This window comes from Heterocephalus glaber, unplaced genomic scaffold, assembly GCF_053883595.1.
Source record: "Heterocephalus glaber isolate CG9 unplaced genomic scaffold, H.glaber_assembly_v1.0 deba00001600, whole genome shotgun sequence".
NCBI lineage: Eukaryota > Metazoa > Chordata > Mammalia > Rodentia > Bathyergidae > Heterocephalus > Heterocephalus glaber.
In genome coordinates, this window is record NW_028258372.1 from 7,956,837 (window position 1) to 7,968,599 (window position 11,763).

Genomic DNA, 11,763 nt, shown 5'->3' on the forward strand with positions numbered 1-11,763 from the left:
CCAAACTTACTTATCAGTAGGTTCACCTTTGGCTAGTTTTTCAGCACAAGCAATGGCTCCTTTGTGAAGCCAGCAATAGGTATCCACAGCTACTACCTGCCCTTTATATTTCCTCACGTGGATGGGTTCAGAAGCTTCTTTGATAAATTGTAGCAATCCTTGTATCCCCATAGTGCCAAATTAACTGCCTAATAGGAGAGGAAAAACAGTAACATTTAAAGCAAAATATATGTGCCAAAAAGCTTTCGAAAAATAAAGAGCGCTTGCAACCCAACACAGAATCTGTTCTTATTAGCTAACAAATGGAACTTCTCCCTGCCAATTTCCATAGCCTAGTATTTACATAAATCCTAGGGTTTACATTAACATACTACCTCTAATGCTCCTCGATAATTGTTTAATGTTTATTCTTTCCAAAGTGTTTTCACACTTAAAGAACTACAATGTTTTCCAAATTCTTTTTTTTTTTTTGGTACCGGGAATCGAACTTGGGATCTTGAGCTTGCAAGGCAGGCACTGGAATCACTGAGCTACATCCCTGGCCCTGTTTTCCAAATTCTTAACAGTTACAGGCACTGGAAGGTACTGAGACATGAAGGTCCTCCTTTCTTCAAAAAAAGCACTGTTCAAGTCAGGCGTGGTGGCTCACTCTGTAACCCCAGATACTCAAGAAGCTGAGGCAGGAGAACTGCAAGTTCCAGGTAAGCCTAGACAATTTAGCAAGACCTTGTCTTGAAATAAAAAATTAAAAGGGCTGGAGACACAGCTTTGTGGCAAATTGCCCCTGGGGTCAATCCCCAGTACCACACATACACCCAAAGACACTGTTAAAAATCTACAAAATTGTGCGTGTCTCATCACAGTGCCTCTACACATGAATGGGCCAACTTGCAAAGTCACACAGTAGAAACTCAAGTTTCAGGCATTTCAACTGAAAGATAAAGCTACTCCCAAGAAATGTGAAGCTATTCTTGCTGTGCAAATACAGCTTGAAGACAAATGCTTTAACTGCCCGGTCCCTTTCATCCAAGTTGTAGCCCCTAAGCCCTTTCTACACAAAAATTCAGGAGCTGACACTCTTCTCTGAAACTACTACTATTCTGAAATCCCTACTCATGACAAAAAAGACAGCACTGGTGAGCACTGAGTAGTGGCTTGACATTTAATAATAGGAGTCTCCCACTAATGATCAAGTTTGGAGGAATGAAAAGAAAGAGTACAGGATCTGAAGTCAGCCTTACCCTTCTGACACTATTAGAGTTCTGATGTTCTAGTCCAGCAGTTTGCAGAATTTCCACTCCACCCCAGTGACTATGCTGCACTAGTTCTGGGGTGTCGCAGGCAATTTTGGATGCAGGTGGTCTTCAAGCCACACTTTGAGAGAAACAGTCTACTATCACAGAGAAGAAAACAGACATAATATACATTTCCTGAAATTTTGATACGTTTCTTCTAGGCCAGGTAAATGTCCTCGAGTAAGCATCTCCTCTTTGGCAAAGCAGGAATTGGGTGTGTGCCATATGGCACATATCAACTCAGGAAGACACCCGGGCACTCGAGGAACAAGAACTGCAGCAACGTCCCGCGTTACTCCGGTCTTAGAGGGATGCGCAGGCGCAGCCACAAGCTCATTCCACACGCCTGTTTCCTTTGGCCTGTAGGTTAAGGAAAATATTTTTGTCACCATTTGAAAATGGGGAGGCTGCACGTAAGAACTGCACCGTCAGCTTCTGCAGAAAAACGTGAGATGAGGGACAACCCTGTGCCCCCTCCCACCGGGAACCGTCTGCAGCAAGCGCAGACTTCCTGCGCTCACCGATCTACAGGCCTGGTCTGGTCACTCGGGGAGACCATGCCAGACGCCCCTTTGCTCTCTAAAGACTGAGTCTCAAGAGGAGGGACGCGAGTGGCGCTAGGTTCGACCACCGCGGGGACCAGCGGGTACCCACCCTTTAGCTTCCGCACAGCCCGCTCGCAGGCAGCCGGAAGGAGACTCTGGTACCCACATGCGACACCCCTCACTCACTTGGACCAGAGCAACTAAGGCAGGCGTTGCACGCAGGCTCGGCAGCAGTTCCACGCCGAAGGCCGAACCTTTCAATTTGCGCGGGATAACTGAGACCCCGCCCAGCGGACGTGACGTAAGCGCCACGCAGCCACGTCGCCACGCTGCCGTACCGCCTTCTGCGGTCTTCCGCTCATCCGGGTCTTCAGCCCTTCGCCTGGCAGGCCTTGCTGTTCTTGGTGTCCTGCCTGTCGCCGCTGTACTGGAGCCCGGGACTGAGAGAGTCTCGGAAGTGGGGAGTTTTCGCTCTCCCCGTGGCTGCTGGGAGCTGTAGTTCTCTCCTGAGCTCCGCGTCAGTTCCAGGCGGTTGCAAAGAGCGCCGCCTCGCGTTTGTGTTTTTTTGCTTTTGAAATAAGAACGTGGTGGGGGGGGGAAGGCTGTTGAAATTAATCCCTTAGCCTCCCACCGACCTCATTCCTTCATTGTCTCTGAAACGTCTTGTCTCCCCCACAAATTGTTAAGCTGGGCCCTTTTCTCTGTTGCAATAGCGTTATTGATTGAAATCTGCCCTTACCACTTTAGTGTCTGGCTTCATGCATTTTTGACCTAAGTTGGGGAAATTTTTATCTTTGTAATAATATAGTGGGCTATGGAACACAGAGTTTATAAAGACATTTTGGACTTTAGGTGCCACTTGGGGCTGGATTTCCAGTCCTCATTAACCCCAGTCCTGGTAACTGTTCTGTCTCTGGACTATTGTGTTGAGAAAAATTGGCGGGGAGGGACCTTGGGCCAGACTACAAAGTATGTTTTGTGTCTAGAGGTAACAGAATGATAACTCTTGATTCATTCAATTAAAGAGGAAGAAGCACATATTTTAAAATTCTTCCTTTTTTGTTCCCAATATGCTGTGGTTCTTTTCTTTAATTCAGGTAGAAATCCTGAATATGCAAAGTGCAGCTGCCTTAGTGTTAACATATTTGAGCTTTGAGTACCAGTGACTCTCAGCTCTCAGTGATCCTCTTGGTCCCTCTCTTGGCAGCTGGAGCCAGCAGCTACTGGCAACTGTCTGGAACTCTTCATGCAACTGGAGTCACAGGTCTGGCTGCTGAATGCCCTCAGTGTTATCAGCCCTGGCTGCTGGCTGCTTTAAGTGTCTGCAGCTTTTAGTGTTTCCAGCTAAGTATAACTAGCTCAGCCTTATGTACTTGAGCTAGACATCAGAAATAGCCAAAATAAAGCCATTTGAAAGAAGCCTTCCTAGGCCTAACAGGGATGCTATAGCATAAGGGGAAGCATACATAGACTATCCCAACTGACTACAGGGAAGACTTTAGACCAAAAAAGTGGGCTCACACTTGTCCAGTGTCCTGCCAGCTATCCATGGACTTTCTTCTGAGTCATTCCTCATAGACCAGAGTGGGGATCTCTGACTTCAGAGTGGGGTTATCCAGAGAAGCTGTTGGGACAGAGGCATTTGGAATGGAAAAGTCTCCCAGAGAAGTTGTGGGGTATCTGATGTAGCTACTGCTGACAACGAAGTGTTTGGGGGTTATCAATGGCTGTCAAAGATGAAAGAATAGAAAGTACCTCTTGAGGAGCATTGGGTTCTCCTCTGTTTCATTTTCACCATCTTCTACATGTTTTTTCACATGCTTCTTTTAAAGTGTGTTCATAATCTGCATAATTAACATCTGTTATGCCAATATATTACCTTAAAAACTGTAGAAAAGGTGCCACTTTTGAGGAATATGTTTGGAGGAGCAGGACTGCCTCTTCCCCAGTTCTAGTCTTTAGAACCAAGACTAGAAAAGGAAAAGAGGAAAGTTGTTTTCCCTCTCGCTTCTTGTAGCTGTGGTTGACCTGATCTTGAACTTGGAGCTTGGAGCTGACTCTAGGGAAGGAGAGCGCTCAGTACCAAGCTGCAGTAGGTTAAAGAGAACTTAAATGAGGGCTGAATTTGTAAAGAAGCTGTTCTTAAAGTCATTAGTCTACCCAGTTCTAGTAGTAACCTTGGGTGTGTCAACCAAAAAAATGCCACAAGTGGGAATGTTATACAGAAACTAAAAAAGGCACCCATTCCAGCCACATCACATCCATCATGAAACTAAAGAGGTTTCTGCACTACAAACAGCCAGTCAGTTTCCTAACTAGGTTCTTGGCTGCATTGTTTAAAGATTAAAACTGAAAATGAAAGCACCAGTTAAAAAAGATGTCATTGAACAGAATAGTTTTACACATGGGAAAAAAAAGGCCATTTGAATCAATTTGTGCAATATTACCTCCACGTATTAGGTGTGCTTATGAATGGTAAGTGGTGTGGGGGACACAGAGCTAGCCTCTATCTTCAAGGAACTTAGGATCTTGTTCTGCAGACAAAACAGGTGTTCATGCAAAACTCAAATCACAAATCATGATGGTGTTACTGAATTCTGAAATAAATGGTACAGACCATAGATTCTGAGCTTAAGACTCAGTTCTGGTGTTACCAGTTCTCTGAAGTCTTCACTGAGCTGGATATTTGACATGCACCCAAGCATCCTGTGATGGTTCCTTCCTTCTGACACTTCTCAAGTTCGCACATTATTTTAATTGACTTTGTCCCCTAATAATCTGAAAACTTTTTGAGGTAGGGTTGCTAGATTTAGCAAATCTGAACAAGAATGTACAATAGAAACACTTTTAGTGCATGCCTAATGAAATATATAGGGCATATATTAAAAAAAATAAAATTCCATGTTTACCTGAAATTCAAATATAACTGGACCTTCAGCATTTTTATTTGTCAACCTTACCTTGATGGCAGGGTTTATGTCTATGAATTTTCTTATCACTGGTGTATTAGTCTGTTCTCTGTTACTATAAAGAAAAAAACTCTGAAGCTGAGTACTTTATAAAGAAAATAGGTATATTTAACCCACAGTTTTGGAGACTGAAAGTCTAAGTTGGAGCAGCCTCATCTGTTCAGCATCTGGTGAGGGCCTCATGGTACATGCCATCATGGTGGGAGCGCATACAAGAAAGAGAGAGCAGTCACGTGGGAGAACAGAAAGTATGTAAGGGTCCAAACTTACTTTTTATAACAACACACATTCAGGAACTAACCTGGATTCCACAAGAACTACATTAATCCCTTCTGAGAGTGGTGCCTCCATTAACTCAACATCTATGACTGCATGAGGCTTCAGGGGACATCTAGATACAAGCCAAGTCATCATTCAATTGTTTTTCTATTTTTAAATTAATTGAATGATTTTTGTTCATTGTCTTTAACATTTACTTCTATTATGGCAGGTGAAATTTATGGTGTTAATGTACAATTTTCTTTTTAAATAAATTTAAGTTGAAAAATAAGCTGATTTAGAGAAAACTTAGAGTCAATAAACAGACAGCTGTTTCTAATTAATGGCAAATATAAGTAAGCAAAATTTCCAAAACAGTTATTTCTCCCATTTAAAAATAATCCTTCAGGGGCCAGGGATTTAGCTCAGTGGTGCTGCTGCCTGCCTCGCAAGCGCAAAATCCCAAGTTCATCCCCGTACCAAAAAAACAAAACAAAACAAAATTTAAAACACCCCAGAAACCTTCAGCTATCATCCCATTTCTCTGTTCTTCTTATAGTAAAACATTTTCAAAGAATTGTCTGTATATTTGCTGTCACAAATTCTTTCACTTCATTCATAGGTAGATACAGAAATGCTGGGAATTGAAACCAGAGTCTTATGCTGGCAAGTGCTCTGCTACTGAATTGTATCCCCACTGTGTGTATAAAAAATTGAGGCAAAACATACATACTGCAAGGTAAACACTAATCCTATGTGAGTTATCACAAAAAGAACATATTAACTCCATCCAATCCTCCCAGATAATTCCTTGTTTCTCCTTTCTGATAACACAAAGCTCTGTCCTCCTATACATTGTCTTGTTACTGCATACATTAGTTTTGCTTTGTGTGTAAAATTTATATAGATGGAATCATGCAGTTTGTATTCTTTAGCATTTGACCTCTTTTACTCAATATTGCCTTTGCGAGATTCATCCATGTTATCTTATAATTTTTTTCATTCTTTCCTATGTAGAATTCCATTACACAAATGTACTACAATCCATTTATTCTACTATTGATAGTTGTCTGTTTCTAGATCTTAGCAACTATTAATGATGCTTCTATGAACATTCTTGTGACTTCAAGTGCATGTGACTTCAACTCCTCATACTCTTGCCCACTCTACTTTAGCTATGCTAGCCTCCTTGCTATTCCTTGAGGATTCCAGGTACATTTTTAACTCAAGGCTTTTGCATATTCTATTCCTTCTTTCCAGAATGCTTATCTACTAGATATCTACATGGATCTGTCCTTTACTTCACTCAGCCCTTTGCTATTAGGCTTCTCCTCAGTGAAGCACTCTTCTATCATGTCATTTAAATTGCAAATTCTACCCCTACCTTAAGACATCCAATTTTCTATTCTTCAATTTATTTTTCTCCATGTTACTTACCACAATTTAACATATTATATATTTTAGTTATTTGTTTTTTACAGTCTTGCACTCCACAACAATGAAAGCTTTCTAAGAAAAGATTTTTATCTGTCTTCTATACCAATGCCTGGCACATAGTAGATTCCCAGCAAATACTGATTGAATGAATGAATGTTGAAATTAGTTAACAGTCTGAATCTAAAATAGTAACTGACAGTTTTAAGGCTTATGCATTTGGGTGATGTAGCTATTTGCTAAGCTGTTTTCCATAAATTTTAGAGAAACTGGCATAGATATGTATGTAGCATAGCTCTCTTGTAGGATATTGAAATATTAGTATCAGTATCTATCTATCTATCTATCTATCTATCTATCTATCTATCTAATAAGCTTTACTATGAAAATCCTGAATTATAATGCCTAGGAAGGACTTAATACGTTTCAGATTTATTATATATATGTTTCACATACTTTACCTATTCAGCACTCATATCACTATTCTGAGGTTGGTATACTTATTATCCCCATTTTACAAATGAGACAGCTGAAATACAAAGAGATCTGAACCCCATGTAGTTTCACCCTAGATTTTGTGCTTTCAACTATTATCCTTGGACAGTACATAGGTATTAATAATAGGTATTGTCCTTGCACTATTCCTAGGTATTAATAGAGGAATAGAAAGGTATTGTGAACATTTTCAAAGTTATCACTGTAATTACTGTTCCCCTTTTATAATGATTTATATTTATTTTTTAGATGACTTGAGAAAAAGAAAAGGAAAAACATTTATTTAGAACCTAATGTGTTTGGCACATGTTATTTCATGAAATCTTTCAAATAGCTCTGCAAAGAGTTCTGTCCCATCTACAGAAGAAAAAACTGAAGCAGATCAGAAGAGACCTAGAATAGCCAAAGCAATTCTAGGCAACAGAGACATGGCAGGGGCTGTCACAATCCCCGACTTGAAACTATATGACAAAGCCACTGTGATAAAAACAGCATGGAACTGGCAAAGAAACAGACCCGAGGATCAGTGGAATAGATTAGAAGATGCAGAAAAAACTGCAGACATACTCAGCTACCTCATCTTTGACAAAGGAGCCAATCATTCTCATTGGAGGAAAGATAGCTTCTTTAATAAATGGTGTTGGAAAAACTGGATTTCAACTTGCCAAAGATTAAAACTAGACCCTTATCTTTCACCATGCACTAAACTAAAATCCAAGTGGATTAAAGATCTAAATATTAAAACAGAAACACTAAACTTGATGGAAGATAAGTTAGGTAGAATTCTTGAAGACATTGGCATAGGAAAAGACTTTATGAACAAATCCTCAGTAGCATGGGAACTAGCAGAAAGAATCAACAACTGGGATTTCATCTTATTAAAAAGCTTCTGCACTCCAACAGAAACCACCAGTAGAGCCAAGAGATAACCTACAACTTGGGAAAAAATTTTCACCTGCTGTTCCTCAGACAAAGGTCTACTATCTAGAATATATAAAGAACTAAAAAAAAAACACAACAGAAAACCAGAGCCCCCAAATATAAAGACCCAATTAAAAAATGGGCATCTGAAATGAACAGACATTTCTCAGACAAAGAAGTGAAAGCAGCAAATAAACATATGAAAAAATGTTCAACATCACTGGTCATTCAAGAGATGCAGATGAAAACAACACTGAGATTCCACCTCACCCCAGAAAGAATGGCTGCTATCAAGAAATCAACCAATAACAAATTCTGGTGGGGTTGTGGGGAGAAAGGAACACTTCTTCATTGTTGGTGGAAGTGCAGACTGGTGCAACCATTGTGGAAATCAATATGGAGATACCTGAAAAAACTAAGATTAAAAGTCCCATTTGAGCCAGCTATTCTTCTGGGTATCTTCCCAAAAGAATTAAAAGCATCATACCACAGTGGTATATGTTTATAGCAGCACAGTTTGTAATAGCTAAAATTTGGAAACAGCCCAAGTGCCCATCAACTGGAGACTGGATAAAGAAGATTTTTTTTTGTTTAATAAAATGGAGTACTACTTTGTCATAAAGAACAAGAAACTAGAGACATGTATATCTAAATGGATGTATATTGAGGCCATACTCTTAAGTGAAATAAATAGGACACATATGTGTAAATACCAAGTAGTTTCTTTGGTGTGAAAAACTAAAAGTGTAAATAAAGATGAAAATGTATAATTGATATCATGAAATAGGAAGAAAACGTCTAAAGGAGTAGGGGAAGTGGGAGGGGTATGGAAAGGAAAGAAGGGAAAATAAAAAAATATGAGAAAAGGGAAAAGTTGGAAACAAAGTCTTTGTAAATAGGGAAGTGTGGAGTGGGTGAAGGGAGGGCAGGGGAATGGGGAAAAAATAACCAAGATACCCCATGTAAAGGTACAACATCCCAATGATGAATGTAACTGTATTGTATACCTAAAATGTACCAATAAACTTAATGGAAAAACAACTGAAGCAGAAAGAAATAGATAATTTTGTTATGGTTCAAAAACTATTAAAGAATGTGACTCATACTAAATTTGCCTGACTCTAAAACCCTGTATTTTTGACTATGACACACAGGGGTATTACCCAGGAACAGTCATTATGCAGCGAGGAGGAATACACAGCTCCAGTTGGTAGCAGGCTCTAGTGAGGCTGTGGAAGGCAGAGATACAATCCCAATTGGGAATTTCTGGGCATCTTTTTCTGACTCTGTCCTTCAAATCTCACTGTTAGGTAGCTTAGAGTAAATGAGTGGGACAGATCCTCTGAGATCATAGTCAAGTGTACTAGTTTGTTTTTCATTAATCTAACAAAAATTCCAAGGCTGATTAATTCATAAAGAAAAGAAGTTTATTTAGCTTACAGTTTCAGAGATCTAAGGGTAGGGCACCAGCATCTGTTCAGCTCTAGTGATGGCCTTCTTATATCAAAACATGGTGATGGTATCATGACTGGAGTGTAAGCAAGAGAGAGAAAAGCCACATGGTGGGACACAAAACCAGAGAATGGGAAGGGCCTCTCTTGCTCTTTTGCAATAAATCTCTCTTGGAAACTAGCTAGGGTCCCACAAGAACCAATTCATTCCTTCTGAGGACAACACCTTCGATGCCTAATTATTTTAGATTAAGCTCCACCTCTTAAAGGTTCCATCACACTTCAATACAGCCATCCTGGAGACTAAGCTTCCAACACATGGAACCTGGGGAGACAAAGCTCATCCAAAGGATAGCGCTCTTCATTCTTATCAGATCTTTAATAAACTGTAGTAAAGATTTAGTGGTTCAAACTGAGGGATCTACCTCTCCTGTTGTAGCAGCAGTTCCATCTCTAATGATTTTCAGTGATACCACAACTTCCATGGTCCAAGAGAATTCACTCACCTCAATGTTTCTGATTTTTGGATGTATTTTTTTTTTTTATAAAAAATTAAAACTTCAGATTTCCAGGGGGCCCAGGGCCCAGGGAAGCTGTGGTAGCCATCAGGAAGCCAAAGGCCGTGAAAATGGTGATACCAGGGCTGCTCGTTCTTGGGCCAGAATGCAAGTCATGTCAGCTGCCAGCGGCCAGCAGAAGAGTTCTGCTTCTGAAGGAATTCAGGCACATCCAGAAAGCAAGAAGGAATCTGGACCTGATAACCAAAGTACAGCTGAAACAGAGTTCAATCTCTAGAACTCCTAAAATCAGAAAGAGGAAGGACAAGACTACAGGCTCCCTAGCAGAAATAACTGAACTGTCTACTGATGGAGAGTTCTCCTAAGCAGAGTCATATTGTGCTGAGATCCAGAACCCTATTCTAAGAACAACTAGGAGAAGGCAGATCATAATTGCACCTACTCCAGTGTCCATTGTAAGAAAAAAGCAGAAAATAACTCCACTAAATCAGTCTGTTGCTGAAGAAGTTGTCTCTGAAGTAGAATCTCATGCTTCAGGTATTTCTAGAATTGGCCTTCCACAGCAATGACGAGAACCAGAAGTAAGGCTAAAGCTCTAACAGGTCAAAGCCAAGAATCACATGCTGAAGCTATATGTGATACTGAATCATCATGTTCTGACATTTCTTTCCCTGGAATTACACATAAGAGAACAACCAAGATAATGGCAAGAAAATTACAGGCACAAACTGAGAATAAATATACTCAGATTGTACCAGAAAATGAAAAGCAAATCATGGATATCTTTATGAAGTCAGAGGATTCTGATACCAGACAAACCTCTCAGAGTTTGAAGAGGAAAACAGAGTAACAGGTGAGGGAAAGGAAAATGATAAAAATTCTCAGTTGAAATGTCTTTCCAAATTTAAGGACTAGTTAGTTTCTCAAAATCATTCAACCCTTCAAAATAATAAAACCACATCAGCAGTCTAAGAAGAAAACTCTAACACAGATCAAGGAGAAAAAGAAAAATGAGCTTCTACAGAAAGCTGATATTACACCTGGTTTTGAAAAAAACCTATTGTGTCCCACCATATAGTGAATCAAAGCATCAACTTCAGAAAAAACCCAGGAAAGAGTGACAAAAAACTGCAGGTGATAGTTGGTTTGGTATGAAAACTCCAGAATTGACTGATGAACTTAAAAATGATCTCAAAGCTCTGAAGATGAGAGCAAGCATGGACCTAAAAAGGTAAGTACTTCCAGATTGGAACTGTTGTTGACAATCCAGCTCATTTCTACCATTCACGAATTTCCATGAAGCAAAGGAAAAGGACTATTGTGGAAGAACTGCTGGCTGATTTTAGTTCAGAAGATATAACCGAAGGAAGTACTCAGAGATCATGGCTGTAAAAGCAGCAAATGCAGCAGGAAAAATGTTCAGAAAGAAGAAGAAATTTCACGATTAATATTCACCTAGAAAATCCCACTATTTTACATCTTCCCTTTATTTATTTGTAAAAGATGTTTAGAAGACCAACTAATTTAATATAGACTGACTATTTATACAGGGATTTCTGTTTGGAAACAAAGTTGATTGACAGGGAATCAATCACATGCCCCTTGGAATAAAAATAAGTATGTCTACAAAAGACCTGTTCTGGGTTAGACTGTTCAAGGGGAAAAGAATTTCAACCTTTTAAAGATAATTAACATTTGCATTAGGTTTTCAGTGCTTGGTTATTTAAGGGAAATTAAATTAAAAGGTATAGCATTTGATAATATGTTCAAAGAACTTTTAAAATGATTGTATAAATAATACTTAGTTACAGTATAGTTTTATATATATGTATCTATGCGTGCTTATATGTACACTGGAGTTGGTAGACAGGCTATAC

At 39.6% G+C, this 11,763-nt stretch overlaps 1 protein-coding gene and 1 pseudogene across 2 annotated transcripts in view; one reads left to right on the forward strand and one right to left on the reverse strand.

Moving 5' to 3' along the window:
• Positions 1–2,164, reverse strand: part of Exo1 (exonuclease 1) — a 27,870-nt gene extending 25,706 nt beyond the window's left edge. Inside the window, exons 1-3 of one of the 2 annotated variants that reach the window (XM_087194303.1) lie at positions 2,027–2,164; positions 1,242–1,655; positions 11–188 (exon numbers count right to left, since the gene is read on the reverse strand). In XM_087194303.1, the coding sequence (XP_087050429.1) occupies positions 11–171 (161 nt within the window). In that variant the 5' untranslated portion in view covers positions 172–188; positions 1,242–1,655; positions 2,027–2,164. Of the gene's footprint in view, positions 1–10; positions 189–1,241; positions 1,656–2,026 lie in introns of those variants that run through there. The other variant, XM_087194304.1, reaches the window with a different exon arrangement.
• LOC101703500 (deoxynucleotidyltransferase terminal-interacting protein 2-like) lies at positions 2,007–11,334 on the forward strand (annotated as a pseudogene).
• The last annotated feature ends 429 nt before the right edge of the window (positions 11,335–11,763 follow it).